Source organism: Mytilus californianus, unplaced genomic scaffold (genome assembly GCF_021869535.1).
Source record: "Mytilus californianus isolate M0D057914Y unplaced genomic scaffold, xbMytCali1.0.p SCAF_11, whole genome shotgun sequence".
Classification (NCBI taxonomy): domain Eukaryota; kingdom Metazoa; phylum Mollusca; class Bivalvia; order Mytilida; family Mytilidae; genus Mytilus; species Mytilus californianus.
In genome coordinates this window covers 19,801,973-19,824,352 of record NW_026262593.1, presented here as the reverse complement: position 1 = coordinate 19,824,352, position 22,380 = coordinate 19,801,973, and the positions used below count along the sequence as shown (strand labels likewise).

The 22,380-nt window shown below is 32.6% G+C and overlaps 1 protein-coding gene across 1 annotated transcript in view; it reads right to left on the bottom strand.

Moving 5' to 3' along the window:
* The window catches only part of LOC127720812 (uncharacterized), a 59,076-nt gene that overhangs the window by 23,916 nt on the left and 12,780 nt on the right, over positions 1 to 22,380 (bottom strand). Inside the window, exons 2-3 of the mRNA XM_052227563.1 lie at positions 5,025 to 5,130; positions 1,078 to 1,155 (exon numbers count right to left, since the gene is read on the bottom strand). Coding sequence (XP_052083523.1) covers positions 1,078 to 1,155; positions 5,025 to 5,085 — 139 coding nt within the window. The 5' untranslated portion in view covers positions 5,086 to 5,130. The remainder of the gene's footprint in view (positions 1 to 1,077; positions 1,156 to 5,024; positions 5,131 to 22,380) is intronic.

Below are 22,380 nucleotides of genomic sequence, written 5' to 3'. Positions count from 1 at the left end.
TTAAGATTGACCAATGAACAATGAAAATGAGTTCATGGTCAGATGATAATTGTCAGATAGACATATACACTTTACAATCATTCCATACACTAAATATAATTGACCTATTGCTTATAGTAGTAGATAAATAGACCAAAACACAAAACCATAACATTGAGCAATGAAAAATGAGGTCAAGGTCAAATTAAACATGCCACACTGACAGGTGCGTTACATGCACACCGTACAATCCTTCCACACAACAAATATAGTAAACCTATTGCTGATAGTATCTGAGATATGGACTTGACAACCAAAACTTAACCATGTTTACTGATCCATGAAATGAGGTCAAGGTCAAGTGAAAACTGTCTGACAGGCATGAGGACCTTGCAAGGTACGCACATACCAAATATAGTTTTCATATTACTCCTAATAAATAAACATTACAAAAAATCTTAACCTTTTTTTCAAGTAGTCACTGAACCATGAAAATAAGGTCAAGGCCATGGACATGTGCCAGACGAAAACTTCATAGCATAAGGCATCTATAAACAAAATATGAAGCATCTAGGTCTTCTACCTTCTAAGATCTAAAGCTTTTAAGAAGTTAGCTAACACCGTCGCCGTCGCCCCTGATGCCGCCGCTGGATCACTATCCCTATGTCGAGCTTTCTGCGACTAATGTCGCAGGCTCGACAAAAATTGCTCCACCAGATATATGAGGAAGAACGAATGAAATCGACGCTACATACTGTTTACGATCATTATCACGAATTGGATATATGGGTCTCAACTCACTAGCCACGGGTTGTAACATGGATTAACCGCATGTGTCCTATTCCCAAATTTGACATTTTGATTGCATGTGAATTCATTTGGCTAGTAATGTATGCAAAGCAGGAGACGCTTATCCTGTTGACGCACCCATTTCCGCTCCTTCAAATGTTCATGCAATTTCCCAAGTTCCTGTGTGTTACCTTGATTTGTCTAATTAGTCTATTTAGGAAATGAAAGACAGGGTAACTACTGAAGCCTATATTTATTCTTATAGTGGTACTTATTTGTTTTTGTTAGGGTAAATATAGCGGTACATACAAGCTCTCTTTTTTCTTTTACGTAATACTCCACTGCTGAAATCTCCGCTTCGTATTATCCTTAAAAGTGTCTGGCAAGCTATAACACAAATATATAAATCAGACAAAGGATATAACAAAATGAAATCTATGGAAGTCAACTACCACAAGAACAGATAAACATGATAACGCTGCAGCATCATTCGAAAGAAAATATGATTATGGAAAAAATACCTTTCTTATAAAAACAAAAGGATCAATCTGGCAAAAAAAATGCTGTCACTGTTATACACAACATATATGCTATTTCGTGTGATATAACAGAAGTTGGTCAAGTTTATTAGTTATAAATGTACATTACAGATCACAAAAACTGAAATCTCGAATCAATATTAAAAGTTCAAATGTAAATGAAATAAAAACTTAATATTAAACTATTTATAAAAGTCACGTTTATCTGATGTGTTAATCGCCTGTATTTAGCATGTCAGTAATACATGGATTTGAATTCTGCTCATTGAAATTGAAGTTATTGGAAGTACACATAATGTGGGAAGAAAAGTTTTCATAATCTTTAGGAACTTTACTACAAAAACAGTCAAACCAGCTGTTTACTTGTGTGATGGCGGATAAAATAAAAAATGGTTTGATAAATGGGAAAAGTGATTCAACGAGCTTCCGACAATATGTCAAGGAAGATATATTCGCATTGATTAATTGTCCTGAGTTTGGAATGGAACTGATTCGGAATGTTCCCTTATTTACTTTATTCATCTAAATGTAATAATATTAATTTATAAAATCAGTAAAGAATTTAGTTTTTTCGTATTAGACCGTACGAGTATACACATACGGTTCGACCGTACACGTACGGTCCAAATACTCATATGGTCTGGAATATGTATATAAATTATACCGTTAGTTTTCTCGTTTGAATTGTTTTACATTTGTAATTTCTGGGCTTTTTATAGCTGACTATGCGGTATAAGCTTTGTTCATTGCTGAGGGCCGTACGGTGACCTATAACTGTTAATTTCTGTGTCATTTGGTATCTTGTGAAGAGTTGTCTCATTGGCAATAATACCACATCTTCTTATCTTTATATATATATGTTCCGGACCATATGAGTATGTGGACCATACGCGTTTGGTCCGACCATATGAGTATATACTCGTTTGGTCATAATAGGCCGGACAATATGAGTTTTTTATATTTGTTTTTATAGTGTTAAAAATTATAACACAATTTTGACTGCTCCAGCCCTATTTTAGGCATGTTTACCTATTATTTCTGCCTGTTTTGTGCACTCACTGTTGTCAATATCATTGAATTTTATGCGACTGTCATACAAATGAGAGGTTTTAACTAGCTATAAAACCAGGATAAATTATTTTCTACGTAAGGATATTTCTGTTCCAAGTCAGATATATGACAGTTGTTTTCCATTCGTTTGATGTGTTTGAGCTTTTGATTTCGACATTTGATAAGGGACTTTCCGTTTTGAATTTTCCTTGAAATTCAGTATTTTTGTTATTTTACTTTTTAGAGCATATAGGATGTTTTCGAATAATTTCTAATTTCCTTCGCTGGAACATTCAACTCGTTTTCCGAACCAACATCTGCACATGGTACTAACTTAAATCCTTTGTCTTTGACATACTTAACGTTTCAACTATTTCTTCTAAATAACACCACATGAGTTGGTGGGCATAGATTTACCTTTTTACATCGGTCTTTCATTTCTTTTTAGTTATTCTTCTAATTTAATTTCTCTTTATTTTCACTTAATTCTCCTATGCATACAGTCTTACCATAATAGTAGTCAAAATATTAGTTTTAAAAACTTCTACTTCATGACCCCTTGAATGGTCATACCTTATGAAAGTTGCAGCGATGTTCATCGTGTAAATTACCCAGAACATATGCGTATGGTCAAAATACCCATATGGTCCGAAACATATATGTATTTATATCTGTATGTGAATACCCTGTGTATAAGTTTTATATGTATAAAAGTTATATGCATGTGTATGTTAATATATGAACTTTCAGCAAGCCTGGTATCAAGAATTATAAAAAACAAATTTTGCCTTTTTTGGTCCAAAAGTGTGGATTTTACTCTCAAGTGAAATTAAAAATTCATAAAGGTATTTGAATCAAAATATTTTTATTTGTAACCTCACTCACTACGGAACCCGTTGTTTTTTTTTATCTTTGTGATATGAATATATATATTTTATTTGGCAATCGCTAATGGCAGTCAGCAGGGTTTAAGAACATCAGATGTTCGACCTGTTAGTCAAATGCGTTTTGTTAAAATAGACTTTTTCACTTTTTTTTTGGTCTTTTGGAAATTGTTGTTTGTGCTGTATTTAGACCCCTCTACCAAGAAATTTGTTTTGCATGCACACGTATAAAAATTGCGGTTTTTATCCAACGCAATCATAGGTTTGAACGTTGTTTTCAATTTAGTCTTTTTTTATATATATATATATATTGAAAAGTTATTAAAAAAAATTCTACGCTGTGCATAGAATATGAAAAATTGACAGTAAATTCGAGTCCCAAGTACAAGAAAAATCCCACTTAGCCAACATATTGATAGACGCGCTGGATCAAATCATCCAAATTTCTTTATTTTTCCATTTAAACAGTGTTCAGATAATATAACGGGACCAATGAGAATTAATAAAGAAAATTATTTCATAAAGAAATATCGTCCTAAATTAAATAGATGAAATGAGAATACGGAAGGCATTTCTTTTCATTATAATTATGTATTTTGACTTTCGTTTTAATACCTACGTTGTACTATATTATGACGTTCAGGACTATATCATGATACCGCTAATAGACGTTACCCCTGACAACGTCGCTAGTATCCATATTCAAAACCGAAACAGTTGATGAGCTATATAACCAAAAAGGGCATAAAAAGGTAAAAAAAAGTTACAATATCAACTACAAGAAAAAACAACGAGACACCATATATTTACACCTCTGGGTAACACGTTCGAAATTAACGTTGATGTATGTTATACGACATTATCGATATCTTGATGTGCAATTTAGTTATGAAGTTATTTTATTGTGCTCCGACTACAACTTGTTCTGTCGCGAGCAAGTTGACCTAAGACAAAGTTGGCTATTCTGGTCAAGTCGTAATTTACTGGTAAGCTCTCAACCGTTTTATAACGTTTGTTCACAAACGAAACTAATAACAGATTATTTCAGTAAAATGCATTCTGTTGATGCACCTAAAAAAGGGAAAATTCCAATCATTTTCACCAAATTCTCCCAGTGCAGTCAATGCCTGGAGATCAAAGAGCCTAAATGTTCTTAATACTTTGTTTTCATATTTTTTAAAGGTCGAGACACTTTCAAAATACAACTACAATGTTTTAAATATAAATTTTTCAAAATAGATTTTACATCTGTAGTCAGATTTTGAATAAAATAGTACAATTGTATACGGAAAATTTGATACATTCTATGAAATTTTCTATTAGGTTTTCACAATCAAGGTTCACTGTAATAACTTTTAAATCCTTTTTAGTATTGTGGTTATGCCATTTTTTTTTGTTATTAAATATACCGATGATAGTACATACTACACAGCTTAAATTTTGGATATCAATTTCATATTGTTTCTTGTTTACTCTGCAGTAGGACGCTAGCTTTGGGTAGGTAGAGATTTATCCTACGTAATGACAGCAACACAATAGAATTGTATTAACTAGCCGATTGATGAGAAATATTTAAATATAGAATTACAGACACCTGCATTATAAAAATAACATCCCAGTCACATAATACTTTATTCCTTCATCAAGCTTGCTTTATTCTTTTATTGACCACTTTAGTTATAACTGTAAAGCAATGGATATATATTTTTGATATTAAATGTTCTTCAACTCAAAGGTTTTTTCCATAAAGAATGTGAACCGTAGAATGCAACAAAATACTTACATAATTTTCTTTGTGGCTGACGTCTTAATTCTTTGTCTTGGATGAGACTATGTCTTTGCATACTGTTTTTCTCAAACAGTGGTTACAATGCAGAATATGAAGCTGTCTGTTGAAAAGAAAATGAATAAAAATAGTATTGAATAGATTCTTATTTGTGCTTTAATGAATACATAAAAATGCAATTTATATGATAATCGAAGACACCCAATTATACAAGTATTCAGTATTTTGAAAATCCTAATTTATTCATTATTTGATATGCCAAATCTTCAAGAGCACAAGACTTTTACCATGTGTTCGTCTTCCTCAAAATTGGATTTTACGTATCTTTGATCATTTAACCAGACACCTCCACGGTTTAATGTACTGTCATGAAATACTAAGAAAGTTGGAAGAAAATAGACGGGAGTGTTGGACGTACATATAGAGGTTAATTCCTAACTATCCTACTGCCTGTCGAAACTTTTTTTTTTTGGCATTGCACAAGTCATGTCTTCTTTGACTGTCCATGACGTTAAAATACCAAATTCCTGGGATGTGTTTTAGTTGATTTTAGTATCTGATGCATGATTTTAAATATTAATTTTTTTTGGCTTTTAACTAGCTTTCAGTAACTGCAAATACTCTCAAATCGTACTTTCTTGTTAACTTGACCTGTTGATACAATTTGTAATGCTTTTTTGTTATTTAATGTTTACTTATTAAAGGTAATATCTCGTCTCTATATGTTTAATATATACCAGCTTTGATAAGTGTGTGGTAGGACTATAAATTTTCACTTTTGTTCTCGTACTATGAACAAAAAAATATTTTCGTTCTTCATTTATACTGTAAACCTTACAAAAAATTATTTTCATTTACCTGTGTACATTATTCTATTTGGCGGAATTTTGTTAAAGGTTATGGTTGTTTTTCTGAAATTGTTTAACATCTAACTCCTTATTTTATTGATTTAGAATTTACATTGTGTCATATATCAAATTTATTCATTCAGTGTATGTTCACTTGTGTTAATTTGTCTTTTGATTGAGTTAAGCCATTTCTATTGATATTTTATAGTGTGTCTTTCTATGTTGTGATGTTACATTATTGTTTCAGATAAGGGTGAAGGTTGGTACCTATAAAAACGTTTTAACCCGCTGCATTTGTTTGCACCTGTCCTAAGTCAGGAATCTGGTGTTTAGTATTTGTCGTTTGTTGATGTGGTTCATAAGTGTTTCTCGTTTCTCGTTTTTTATATAGATTAGACCGTTGGATTTCCCGTTTGAATGGTTTTATACTAGTCAATTTTGTGGCCCTTTATAGCTTGCTGTTCTGTGTGAGCCAAGGCTCGGTGTTGAAGACCGTACTTTGACCTATAATGGTTTACATTTACAAATTGTGACTTGGATGGATAGTTGTCTCATTGGCACTCATACCACATCTTCTTATATCTATGTGATAAGATTTTCTTTGGTTAAATGATTTGTATAATGAAATGAAACATCATTTACAGGGCTTGATATTTGTGTAATATTTTGATTTAAAAAAATCTGAAAGACTACACAAAGGTTGAAAATAGCATACACCGATAGGTATATTGCTTGACTTTTGTAGAAAAAAAATCAGATATACAGAACGTGGTCATAACTATTCGTCACTTGGAATTTTTCACTATATATTTCATATAAAACTACGTTTTTATTAAACATTATTTTAAGGTTATTTAAGCAACTTGGTACCAATAAAAGAAGACTTTGCACAGGTTTATTTGTTTACTTGGTTGAATTTTTATAGTGAAAAGTAAAATCACAAAAATACCGAACTTCGAGGAAATTCAAAACGGAAAGTCACTAATCAGTGAACCATTTTCATTTTCTCGTGAGATAAACACAAATATTATTTTCTGTTCACAAATTTGCTTTATATTTCAAACAAATTAAATTGTGAAAAAAATATTATACGTGTTCACAGCAGGAGAAAAAAAAACTGAAGACAAAATTATGACCAAAAAACAAATATTATTTAGACAATTCTGCGTCTTTCAACATTTAATTTGTAAAAGTCCAACCATAAATGACCTCGAAATAATTCAAAAACATTTTTTTTATGAATATATAGCAAAATAATATAGTTGGCGAATACATTTGGCCCTGTACTATAGTATAAACAAAGGACAATATAACAAACGCAAAACTGAATTGGTCTGTTTGGAGTATGTCAAGACTATACATAGAAAAATAGTGTTCGATTATTAGATCTACAATCTGATCAATTTTGGTGCAATTGATCCTAATCCAACCATCATGTTACACAAATTTTCATTTTATCACTTCAAATATATCAGAATAGTTTATTCAAATAATGTCAAGACATGTATTCGTAAAGTAAATTATGGATATGTTTAGCGCCAGCACACAGTTTAAACTCTGCCACATTCTTTGTGTGCCGGTCCTAAGTCAGCAGCCTTTAGTGGTTGTCGTTTGTTCATGTATGTCGTTGTTTTCGTAAATTGTTTCGTTAGAAATAAGGCCGTTAGCTTTCTCAATTGAATTGCTTTACATTATTCATGTCAAGGCCTTTATAGCCGACTATAGTGGATAGATGTCCCATTGCCAATCATACCACCCTCCTCATCTTTATATATCGCCTCAAATATTTCTAAGGTTCAATAAGTTGCAAATAAGAAGATGCTGTATCATGCTGCTCCCAAGAGAAATGAAATGGCGAATTGTATTTATTTCATATAAAAATAACATTATAAATTGGTAGACCAATGAAAAGTATTTTATGGTAGCATTTTTTTCTACATTAACAAAAGCATAAACACGAGTGCACACGCTGAAATGTCTTGGCTGCTATACTGACCATTGATGTTGATAGTCATAAATATATTTATTATGAATATCACATAAACTTAACATGATCTAGGAAATGAGGTCAAGGATAGATAAACCAAACTGGAAATATATGTACACCTTACAATCAAGAAAATATTGTTGAACTATTATTTTATAGTTTCTAGGAATCAAACTTAATCAGGCAAACTAAACATTAACCAATGAACCATGAAAAAGAGATCAAGGTCAGATGAACCATCTGAAGACAGACATGTACACCTTACAAGCAATCTATGCATTACATATAGCTGACATATTGCTCGTAGTATCTTAGAAACAAAAATAACTATGAAAATTTAACATTGACCAATGGACCATGAAAATGAGGTAAAGTCCAATTACACCTACCAGACAGACATATACACCGTACAATCATTTCATACAACAAATATAGTTGACTTATTGCTTAAAGTTTAAGAAAAACAGACCAAAAACCAAAAACTAAACACTGAACTATTAACATAATATGCAAAATGAGGTATAAATAGTTTTATGCAATAGATAAACTAATGTGTTACTGCGAACAGGTTAAATTTATTTTTCATAAAAACTCATTCAAGATACCCGACTTAAAATTTAATATGACAGACGCGTGTTTTGTCTACATGTCATTCATCTGTGACGCTCGAATCAAAACAGTTGGTAGGCAATTTCGTAAACGAGTTGAAGCGCATTTGAAATAGAAAATTCCGAAAAGTTGTGACAAACACGACTGAGGCAATCTGTGTCTGGGGTAGAAAAACTTTAGTGTTGTCATAAGTTTAAAGTATCTATATAAACATTAACTGTACAGAAAACTAACATACAATGTATATCGATGATATTATCGACAAATAATATTTCATTCAGTGGTCGTTGATCGCAAGCATTGATAAAAATAAAACAGAGCACGTGCGAAACATGACAGAGAAGTGAATTGAAAGAGCCACGATATTTGTTTTCATATGTTCCATCCGTTAATTTAACTATTCCTTAACAGTTGTTGAACGATTTGTTGTATCATTTTCTTCTTTAAGTGGCACATGTTTGCTCTTCTCTACCCGGGATTCGAATTCATGCTAATGGTATATCGAGACAACACCGCCTGCACAGTGTCCAGCGCCCTAGACAAAACGGCCACCTAACTGAACTATAATTCAGCGTTCAGTGGCCTAGTGCTACCTTTCTTTGTCAGTAGAATCTAGAGTTGTAACACAGTACGTGTATGATATATAAAGCACGAAGATGGAATTGATTGCAGATTAGCTAAATATATAACGTAACGGATCGTAAGATACAGTCACAGAAATTATTTTGATAAGTTCGTCTAAACTCTACGACAGATCCAGCCATAAGATCACCAGTGAAGGTGATACACGACTGAAACACATATTATATTCATAATTACTCTAAATATCGGCACAACAATGTCAAATCTGCAAATTTGCGGAAGCAAATTTTTGTTCTTCCATCACCGGGATTCGAACTCATGCTATTGGGATATTGAGACAACACTGCCTTCACTGTGTCCAGCGCTCTAGACCACTCGACCACCTAGACTGAACTATAATTCAGCTTTCTGTGGCCTAGTGTTTACTTTCTTCGTCAGAAGAATCTAGAGTTGTAACACAGTACATGATATATTAGGCATAGAGATGGAATTGATTGCAGATTAGCTAAATATATATCGTAAAGGATCGTAAGATAGTCACAGAAATAATTATTTTTGATAAATTACGTCTAAACAAGGGACAACTCTACGGAAGATCCATGTATTAGATAAACAGTGAAGGTGATACACGGCTGAAAACACATATTATATTCATTATGCCTCTAAATATCAGCACAACAATGTTAAATCGGCAAATTTACGAGGCAAATTTTTGTTCATCCCTCGCCGAGATTCGAACTCATGATATAAGGATATCAAGACAACACCGCCTGCACTGTGTCCAGCGCTCTAGACCACATGTGCCACCTGGACTAAAATTCAGCTTTCGGTGGAATAGTGTTACATTTTCTCGTCAGTAGAATCTAGAGTTGTAACACGGTACATGGTATATTATATAACACTTGTAAATTTGCACAGTCTATTTAAAGTGAAAATGCTCTCGTAGTCAAGAGAATGAAATATTACAGCACTCAGTCGAGTGTAAATATCTGAAAGAGTGGGGTTTTTTTTCTATGACAGTCCATTTCATATTATTTAGAGATACTCGAGACCTTTTATTGGCATATCATACATATCAAGTTTCAAGTCTTATTAACAAATCCTATAATTTAGACAGTTTAAGAAGTTTTGAATCTCAGCATATCAATATTGTTTAAACTGATCAGCGATTGTATGTTTAATACTTATCATGAACAACTTTTGAAATGTTAATAATGTACTTCGAAAGTATAATGAAATCCACATTCAGTCAAAATGTAACTACCAATTTCATCAAAGGCCAATTATTGAGTTAAATTCCATAGTAATGGTGCATGCACCAGGTCTTTTTCCGGACGAAAAATTTCTTTTAAATCTATAAATAAATTTTCTCCTGATTATTTGTCTCCGGTCTGTTATATTTAAAAAATACATCGACAATTACAACTAATGCAGAATAAGCGGCAAGTTGTAATTTAATAAAATAATTAAGTTCCTATGTAAGAAGTTTAAAATCACCGTATTCGTATTGATAATGCAGTTGACCTAATAATAGAAACTTTTGAATAAGCGATTGATTTGTTTTATATATTTTAAATGAACAATTCTAAACTTCAATTGATTTACTCTTTGTTTTATCAATTAATATCATGAAAGATTAATTATAGCGTTTTAAATGCATTAACTTAAATTTTTATTCATTAATGATTCAACATTTTTGCATTTTATTTTTTCTAGTACAACACCAAAAAAAAAAGCACATTCGAAGGATATTGGATTACAACATTGTTTCAAGTCTACAAAATTTAGTAAGCGTAATTAACATTTCAGCGTAAAGGGAAATTTTTAAAATCATTATACATTTTATGTAATCATTGTGTGATAAATATCCAAAAAGGATAACATTCCTGAACCTTTTTTTTACGTGTATTATAGTAAAAATTGATACTTTCACGGAAGATTTTCACGATTTTAAATGAAAGGCAAAATATAACAGAGGGATCAAATTATAAAGTAAAAAACTAACAATGTCATGGACAAAACACGAAAAACAACTAAAAGACAAAAATAAACATGTATTGGAAACACGTCATACAAATTAAGGACTGAGCAAAGCAAACCCCAACAAAATATGATAGGATATGCAAGCCCTGGAATATCGTATCAACTGGGAGAAATATACTGCATATGCAGATCCTGCTTGAATGTTGCTACATAGAAATGGAAATACTACAGTAAAGAAGCTGAATCTTCTCTTTTGTCGTAAAGTTTTGTTCTCAACCAACCCTCATTGTCAATTTCTAGATAATTTAAGATATAAAGCAGATTAAACCGTATCTTGTGTATCTTTTATTTCAAGTTCTATGTTCTCAGCATAGTCACAAAAAAAAATTATTTTGTTTTCAAATTTTTAGTGAAAAGGCATATCGTCTATGTAGCGAAACGTGACGTTAAAGGATAATGCTAGCTTATAATTATTCAGAAGAAGCTCTTGTATGAAGTCTGTCACATATGAAAAAAGGAACAAGTCCGCAGGATGAGGAGGCTCCGAGCACAGTTGGTTCCCATGTAAATGATAACTGTTTGTTTTCAATTTTTCTTTAAGTTTGGAATAGAGATTACTTGTGAAACGCTAATCGAAGAGTAAGAACGTTTCTACGGAATCATAACAGCTGAAATGACTTCATAGCTGAAGCTTTTGAAAATAAAACTGAAACCAAATAAGGTAAACATGGAAAATCTGCCAAAACAAATCTGTGATTTAATGGTCAACATCCATGAAAACATTCCAGTTTACGGTTGAAGATCAAATAAGAGAAGATAGGAAATCAGTATTTTTTGTCCCTTACAGCTGTAATGCGAAAAAAGCAAACACTTGTTATTCAATTTGCCGACATTTGCGCTTAGCTTTGAACGAATGAAATTCACACAGGTACTTGTATCGTGTGCATATAGTGCAATAATAATTGGTAGTTTACAAAAAGGCAGCAGAGCTGATGAGATTTTGAATAATGGAATCATTTTACAATTAATGTATGTTAACATTTGAATTTGCAATTATATATATGAATTTAAAAAAAATCTACAAAATATTTCATAAAATCGCCAAAAAAGTTTAAAATATTATTTTCATAAACGTTTAAACACCTTACTTCAAAATTTATTTTAATAGAAAAAAATGTTTGGAAGTATTGCTTGCCCACCTTTATTAAAAACTTCAGATGTTTCTGGTAAATCAACAGTTTTCATAGGTGAAAATTCCATTTCGATCTAGCATATATTATGCGATTTTTTGTTTGTTTCTTATATCGTAACCTCAAAAGACACATTATGAAAAACATGTGTGTTTTCGCCCCAAAATAAAATGTGAAATAATCTGTGACAGACAATGTCTACACCAGTGGTTCGACTAAATTTACTACGTGTATTCTGTCAACGTCAGCACCAGAAGTAGGACCAAGTCAAACGTTTACAACTAGAAGCATATGCTCTAAAGAAGTATTAAAATTCAACCTGATCCTCTAAACTTGCGTTGTAAGAAACTTTCTGATGACGAACTTCGGAATATTTTAAGTGTCCCGACAGAAAATTTTATATGTCTTTCAAATATGCAAATATACAAGAAGATGATATATTTAATATACAAACAGGGAGCAGTTATAAAAGTATCTTCAGCAAATACTAAAAAAATGGAGAAGGATAAAAATTCATATAATAAAACAATTGTTGACTTTTGATTTGAGTTGATTCAATGATTTATCAACCCCAGAGATATACCATTAACCCATGGTCGTTGGCCTAGATGAATATTATATCTATTGGGTTGATAAATCATTGTATTAACCTCATCGAAAGTAAATAATTATTGTATAATGTAGGTTCAAAAGATCACTGCACGCTTATGCTGTATAGTTATGGTCCTGTCGACTTTATTAAAAAAAATTATTTGACATTTGATTTGACCGTACAGACTTCAACAATAATAAAGTATAATTGTCACTTTGCTCAGTTTCTTTTGTTACTTATTCTGATTTCGGACTCGGACTTCTTTTAAAATTAGTTTAACTGTGCTTATTGATGTGTGTTTCTTAATTCTACATTGGCTAGAGGTATAAGGGGATGGTTGAGATCTCACAAAACATGTTTAACCCCGCCTGTCCCAAGTCAGGAGCCTCTGGTCTTTGTTAGTCATGTATGTTTTTTAATTTTAGTTCATTTATATGTTTTGAAGTTTAGTATGACGTCCATTTTCAATGAACTAGTAAACCTTTTTCATGTAGGGGCCAGCTAATGCCCACCTCCGGGTGAGGGTTCTTCTCGCTGCGTTGAAGACCATTGGTAGCCTTCGGCTGTTATCTACTCTTTGGTCAGGTTGTTGTCTCTTTGACATAATCCCCATTTCCATTCTCAATTTTATTATTTGTAAAACAAGATGTAAGATTTTTTTCTAATTTGATGTTTAACACAAGATATTGATCTTAAAGTGCCAAATTCGTTGTGATCTTTTATGCGATAATAATGTTATAATATGCTTTATATACTTTTTAATCCATTTTTAGTGTTTGCATTTCAAAAAGGTTTTTTTCTCTCTTCTTCAAATTTCAGGCTATTAGAACGCCATAATTCAGAATATCAAGTAATCATGCATTGAAACCATAAACCTGATAAAGATAATTCCAACTGCTTTAATATCAAGCTAGCTTTCAGCTGGTTAAATATTAATTATACAATACTGTTATACTTAATTCTAATCGAGAATTACCGCTTTTGCCATTTATGAAGAATATCGCAAAGTGGAAAAATCTGACGCAGCACGAAGAACAGAATAATCTAAAGGAAAAGGAAATCATGAAACAATGATATAACAGAGTAATGAAATGGACAATTAGAGGTGTGTTGGTAGGTTGATAGTGAAAAAGGGTGATTGGTGGGTGGTGGGAGAAGTGTTCGAAGGTGATCTGAGATACAAAAGTTTAATCTTGTTCAAAATACACTCTTGTCTTGAAGGAAAATAAACGTTTACTTCAGTTAACAATATATAGCCGTACAAAAGGTTCAAATACTATAGTACTGTAACATAATTCTTCAAAATCTAATTTAGTATAATTAACGATTGGTTGATCCTTAAGCATTTCATCCCTCTTTGATGCAGAACATTTAAAATCAAACTTGTTTCAAAAGCAAAGAGATCGGGATAAATGAATATGATTTCGAAGTGAATGCATTTCTTAAAAAACATTCCTTCCACAATCACCCCATATTTACCCGAGATAAATAATATATCCAAACTGTTCTCGTGTTGTGACTCCTTATATCAGACAACAGATGTACCTGCATTCAAAGTGTCCAATGTTCACTAAATACATGTTCAAAAGATATTCGGTATTCCGTTATGTGTTTGTTGAGTTTCTTACATTCTTTCGTTAGGTCCATCAGAAAATAAAAGCCATTCAATGTTCGTTACACTATTGTTTGATACCAAAAGTCAAATAAGTACTATAATGAATAATAAAACTATAGATTTTCTTTATCATTATTTTGAGATCGCTCTTGTATTTTTCCAGCCTTATTCTTTTTCGTACTCGGAGTCGAGGCGGAGTCATAAACTTATTGTAAATCTCTATTAATTATTATATATGATTTGAAGGGTGATGTGATATGATATGATATGAATTTTTATATATGACTATAATTTTTTTCTTGAATCATTGTTTAAAAGCATAAGGAATCTTCTTTTATAAAACTGTACAAGCACTACGTGAAGTTCTGAGATGTTAATTTAAGATTTGGAAAGCATGATGTGTACCTAAATATATTCCTAGACAACGACGTTAATTAATTACTTTTGGAGCGTCAAAAACTCTTTGGAAGTACTTGATAAATTGCATGCATATATTGGTGATTTTGAATCGGTTCAAAGTTTTGATTTTTCTACCCTATATACCACTTTGTCTCATATTCTGTAAGACCGCTATCACACGTTTGGAGGGGGGCGGGGGTAGGCGCTCACAAACATATATCCCCCCCCCCCCCACCCCCCCCCCCCCCCCCCACCACAACCGACACATTGTGACTGTGCCTGTCTCAAATCAAGAGCAAGTATATCAGTGGTTCATGTCTGTCAAATTTTTTCTGCGGAAATTATTTTGTTATAAATAAGTTAGTTTTATCGCTAAAATTGTTTCACATTTTCATGTTGAGAACGTTTATAGCCGAATATACGGTATGAAGTTATCGACTTGCAAGCATACAGGAATATTACTTTTCCATCTCAAGAAGTCAATTAAAAAAAATGCATTTGTTATAAACCTTTTTATATCTGCATATTCTTAAAAGTAATAAAAATAAGATCTATATACAGGTTGTCTATAATTAGTTATCAAAGCTGGTTAGGGTATTTAATTGGTGGTGCATAGGGTATTGTATGGTCGTACTACATGCAGGTATTCATTACACATCAGGTAGTTGTACCTGTATTACTGTAACAATAATATATTCCAATCTCACCTGTGCCCTCGGCTAAACCAACATCCAGGATGTACACACAAAGCTTATGAAGTAATATTGCGTAATAACTATCTTATCAATCCCCCACGTGGCACGAAACCTGAAGCTTGCAACTTCAAACGAGACCTGAAATTGCGAAACTCAATCACCAGTACCGTTTACCTGTGACCTATGATAAACTCATGGCATGGCACCCGAGACCCCAACTCTGGATTCCTTATGAAAGTGGGCGGAAAGAAGTGTAGTTTGGGCTTGTTAAAAAATCCTATCTTTACACCTTCTAAGTCCGCGTGTCATTCGAAAAACAGAAAATATCATGTCAATATTCTTTTTAATTATATTGTTGAATCCATCGGCATCACACATACTCATTTTTTTATCACTGTCATGCGTTTTGTTGGATAATAATCGAAACTAAATTTGCGCTGTACCCATATGTTAATATGAATGAAAGGAACCACTGAAGTAGTAGCCTCGTTCTGAGTGACTTCCGGGATGGAAATATGCATATCTGACAGGTCGATAAATCGTTACATTAAAATCTCATTAAAATACATATCTTAACAAATATTTGACACTTATATTGCTATCGATGTATTTTTGGGGAAAGTTAAGTATAAATAAACATTTTGAAACACAAATTGAAAATCGTGTCATGTCTCCTTTAAACAGACTTATTAAGAAGAGATATAGTTACGATACTGTTGTCAGGTCATTAAAGATTGCATATTTTGGCTTTAATATTAATTCACTTATAGGGTAGGGTTATGTTCTTCTCATATATTTTATGATGGTATAATACTAAACCCCTAACAGGAGGGATTGTGCCTGAAATTGATATGATGAAGACATAATCTTTTAATCAGTTTAATTGAGGTCTGGAGCTCGCATGTCAGTAACTGCTAGTAGTCTGTTGTTATTTATGTATTATTGTCATTTTGTTTATTTTCTTTTGTTTCCTATTCTGACATCGGACTCGGACTTCTCTTATACTGAGTTTTACTGTACGTACTGTTGTGCGTTTGTTTTTTCTACATTGGCTAGAGGTATAGGGGAGGGTTGAGATCTCATTTTTGCGCCTGTCCCAAGTCAGGAGCCTCTGGCCTTTGTTAGTCTTGTATCATTTTTAATGTTAGTTTCCTGTGTATAATTTGGAGTTTAGTATGACGTCCATTATCACTGAACTAGTATACATATTTGTTTAGGGGCCAGCTGAAGGACGCCTTCGGGTGCGGGAGTTTCTTGCTACATTGAAGACCCATTGGTGGCCTTCGGCTGTTGTCTGCTCTATGGTCGGGTTGTTGTCTCTTTGACACATTCCGGATTTCCATTCTCAATTTTATTTGAAGGGCTTACTGAATACTGTCTAGCTTCATTGACTTCCAGATGTTTGATAATTGTCAACGAAAATTTTTAAATAGTATATACCACAGGGAACATTGTTTAACTTTTGTAGATGAAAGAATCTATCAAATGGATAAAAAATATATTTGGTCAACAGGTTTGCGGGGTCAGCTGTGTATTACTTGAAATATTACCAACATACCTAATACAGTAGACAAAATACACGCGCCTTCTTTATTTGGTATATTTGTGTTGCTGCCTATTTGATTATACCAAAGATACCAGGGTTGCGTTCAATATTGTAGCTTATACGTAGTGCTATGTAGATTTTGACTATCTGACGCATAGCTAGACTAGCCGCTAAATCGATCTAGACAGCCTAAAAAAATCATGCTATCTAGAAAAAGACGTCATTTTGATAGGTATGCTACGTAGCATATTCTTCAACATAGGTAGATATCTAAGACATTGCGGCTATACTAGCTGCTATCATATTGAACGCAACCCAGGATAATAATATGTTACACATGACGCACATTTCGTCTAAAAAAAACTCAAAAAATGCGCTTGTTTTGAAACCGTTGGAATGCAAAAAGAAGATACCATAAACTCCAATTAAGGGTTAAGTCCAGAACTAAACCTCTACTTTACTTCATATAAGAAAGACTAGAACAAACAGAGTTGATTCAAAATTGTAATTGCAACAAAATCGGTGTTACCTCTCCGTGAGAAAGATTCATCTGAACAGGTCTTGAAAGGGGATTGACCACATGTACTTCTGTTTTCAATTATGTTTCTATTTCTAATAACGGAAACGAGTTTTATAGTTAAAGCTTTACTTTTTGTTATCTTGATAAGCATGATAAAACAAAGGTGAAAAAAACATAACGAATAATTTATCCCAGAAAATGGTACAAAGTTCCTTTTTATCGAGCCTGCGACTTTTGTCGCAAAAGTGAGACATAGCGTTCCTGCATTCCGTCGTCTTCGTCGTCGTCGGCGGCGGAGTCCACAAATATTCACTCTGTGGTTAAAGTTTTTAAAACTTTAATAACTTTCTTAAACTATCCTGGATTTCTACCAAACTTAGACAAATGCTTGTTTATGATCATAAGATGGTATCCAGAGGTAAATTTTGTAAAAGAAAAAATCCTGTTTCCCTTATTTTACTTATAAATGGACTTAGTTTTTCTGCCAGTTAATATTACATGCACTCTGTGGTTAAATTTTGAAAATTTTGATCACTTTCTTAGAATATCCTGGATTTCTACCAAACTTGGACAGAAGCTTGTTTATGATCATAAGATAGTATCCAGAAGTAAATAATGTAAAAAAAAATCCTGTTTTTCCGCGGAACCCTTTCGATTTTTTTTATGTTGACAGTCCAAAATATAAAGCTTTAATACAAGTTTCACATAAACCTAATATCAACGAGGAAAATGAGGTCAAGGTCAGATAACCCAAACCAGAAATAACTGTACTCCTTTCAATCATTCCATACACCAAATATAGTTGAATTATTACTTATAGTTTCTGAGAAACAAACTTAAACAGGAAAACTTAACATTGGTTAATTAAACATGAAAATGATGTCAAGGTCAAATGAACCATGCCAGACAGACAAGTACACCTTACAATCAATCTATGCATTAAACACAGTTTTATTGAATAAAATCATAAACGATACTTTAACGAAAGATTCACACGGCTTACAAGCCACATGGCTAATTAATTTTTTAACCAAATATTGCATCTACGGGCATATTCGCTTTCACTTCGACGCACTAAGACAGTTTTTACGCCGATTTAAAAATGTGTGTGATTATCAAGTATTTTCTGGTGAATTTATTGAAGCATGTCTTTGTCATATGCTCTTTGAACTAGTAATTTTTAAATAGTTTATGAACGAGTAAGTATGTTTCTACCAAATCATTACAATATAAAGAACTTCAAAGCTGAAGTTCTTAAAAATACAACTGATACAAAATAAAGTGTACATGGAAATTCTGCCAAAACACTTTATTTTAATGGTTTACATTCATGAAAACATTCCAATTTACGATTGACGAGCAACTATCAGATTATATAAAGAGGGCAATTATTTGGCTCCTGAATATTTCAAAAATAGATAAAAATTTTAATCATTTCCACGTACGTTAATTATATAGAGGTGATGGAACAAAAACTATTTTTACAAGAACTTCATATATTTCATCATAGGGCTTTCATATAAAAGATAAAAGAAACAGACACTTGTTGTTCAATTCACCGATATTTACGCTTAGCTCTGAACAAATAAATTTCACACAGGTGCTCGTTTTATGTGCAAACGATGCCATAATAATTGGTCATGTTAACAAAGGCAACATAGACGATGATATGGGTTTTGAATGATTGAATCTTCAAGTAGTGCATGTTGCCCGTTTAATTTGTAAAGGACTCCAAATTCAATACATAAGAAATAACTTTATTTTTTTCCTAACCTCACAAAAAAGTATATCATTTTTATAAACACTTTACTTCAAAACACATTTAAATAGAAAAAAAATATTTGAAAGTATTGTTTGTTAACCTTTATTGAAAACTTTGGATGTTTTCGGTAACATAACAGTTTGCTTAGGTGAACATACCAATATTTATCAAATGTGTCAAGTCAATCGTAATTACAATACTTGAGTAAACATGTATACAAACAAAGCAAGCAAGCCAACCAAACCTTTAAACTTCACGCATTATATGAATGGTAACATTTTTACTCTTGATAAAAGAACATTTGCATTTAGGGGTATCTGGAAGAAGGCCGCCTCAGAAGTAGATTGTAATTTTACAAATTTGTTAATTGGAAAGCAAATCAGACAAACATTAAAATGGCATATTTATCAAAAGAAAGCCCATACGGTGTTATCTCAAGACTAGAGCACAGAATGAGTTTCTATCTCGTTATGTGTATTACATCAGAGAAAAAAAAATTGAAGCGGTGCATCCAAATCTCCGTTTTTCGGTGTTTTGGCTGATGGGTGCAATTTTGCACAGTTTGTTGGAAAATTTTCTGAATTGCGGGGTTCGAATGGACCAGGTTTAGGGGGCAAGCGTATGGTGGTTGTTATCCAACGCCAGCGATAAAGTTTCAGGGGTTGAACTTGTGTTTCTGAACAATTGTCTGTTGTAATATGCTGTGTACATTGAAGATATAATTGTTTGCATTTAGTCAATATTTACCAAACTGTCCCGGTTATATCATAGCAGTTCATGTGAACAGTACCTAGTTTAGCAAAAGTTCTATATAAAGAAAGAATAGTATGGAATAGATGTTACACCTGCCAGTTGAAAATCGGCTAGAATTTAATATGTTGTATGATGAAGAGGTGCGTATGTTCGATCAGGAGAGCGGTGCCTGTCGACACTTTGTGAAACCAGATGGACATGGCGAGTAGAAATTTTGATGTGGCTTCTCAAGCATGATGGACAGGTTCTGATTTTTTAAATAAATACAGCATTTGTTGGTTACACTCCAAGCTGTTGCATGTGATTAAGTGAAAACTCATATCCAAGCTAGACTTTTAAAATGGGCGTTTAGAATAGGTGATATACGTAAAAAATATTCTGTCCAGGAATATTACACTCTTGAAACTGTGCTAAGTTATACAGCTAACTTCTAACCAAACAACGCTTGTATTATTCAATTATTGTTGGTTAGTGTTTCATTGAACGTTCCTTTCCAGTCCTTATGAGGATAAAAGCATGGATAAGGTCATTCATATCCGAGTCTAGGCTGTGCGACCTTTCGATGTGCCACATGCAAATAAGTGACATAGTAGGTGAAGTGGACACCATTCCAGTTTTTAAAAGATGGATGGCATCTGGTTATCGTAAGATTTGTCTCTTTTTGGCCATTTGGAACAACTAGACAAGTAAATGTATTGGTTCTTTTATATAATCCGTTTTTGCGAATGAATACTTTATAAGTATCGTTAGGTTTCGTACATCTTGTCATGAAACTCTTATTAAATCATGAACAAAAATAAGTCTTGGGATTTCGCAAACTCGAGAATTTTGCACCATGAATGCACAGTTTCTGGAAGCCCATGCAGCCAACAGATCCTCGCCTGAGCATTTTCCTCCTCCATAAAGTAGCTAATCAACGCTTATGATTTCTTAATGACTAATTTGTAAATCATTTGTAAGTTTCATAGTATTTTGTTTTAATCTCTTATTTTTAAGTCTTTGGCAGCCGTACCGGCTCAAGCGAGAAAATCAATCTCGTTGAGATCACCAACGATAATCTATAAGTATCGCTTATGTGGTGATATTGCATCCAGCTAATTCAGCGATAACTATCTATATATGTATCACGTGGAAATCTGACATTTGAGAATAAAACTTCGTAAGGAGAAGGTCCAGTTAGGTTAGTTTTGGTCTAAAATTTTGAGTACATCTGATGAGAGATTTTTGATATTTTTAAAACACTTCAGTGTCTACTTCAGTCGATTCAATTAGTTTTTTTGTAAAAGATTTGGAAAGATTTGGGCATTAAAGAAGCTCAAATTCAAAAACTCAATCAAATATGCCATTCAAAGTCACTTTTCAAATGGTTTTTGTCTACAATGAAAGTGGCCGCAATCGTGTTCAGTTGCAAACTTTATATATATGTTATATAATATCATCAAGTACAAAATATTTGCAAATATTATTAAAGACTATGTTTGTTGACTGACCAAATAAAATATGCAAGACACCTAATCATCAACCCCACTTGTAGTTGAAATTTTTCAGTTGTTTCTAGAAGAGAAGATGTTTGAAAAGTTTTGGGACTGACAAAAGACATCGGACGTCTATTGATTACAAACGCTCATATTGATTTTCACCCAATTTAAAATTAAAAGAGGTGGTAGATACCAATGGGACATTCAAATCTCAAAAGACAAAGAAAAAAAGTCCACAAACAAATTTATAGAAAACTAAAACTAAAAAATGTCGATAATAATTTAACTGGCATTTTTTTATCAATTGTAAATTATAATTGCTAATGGTATAGTCATGATGCGCAGTGTTATATAGGATATACTGCACATTATTACTGGTTTCCATTACAAGTTAATACCGAAACAAAATCATCCCTGTTTTAATTGACGTATTTAATTAATACTCCCAAGTTACCTTCGGTCTGTTATCTATAAAACATCGACAATTAAAAACAATAGTGCACACGCCGAAATGTCTCGCCTGCTTTTAATTTCATTACTTCTAAAACGATCACAATTTGCAGTTCGTTTGTCGTAGTTTCGTCAAATGAACGTATTTTCGTCATCTTTGGTATAAAACTTTCCATTTCGATTAAAAAGATAGAACTTTATTCAAAACGTTCATAAATGTTTTCACCAGTCAAACAGGTGCTTCCTTTACGATATACTGCGCATGCGTGAAAGTATTCCTATGAATTTATAGACACTTAAACGTAAAATACGAAATAAATTTAGTATCAAAATAAATGAGAGAC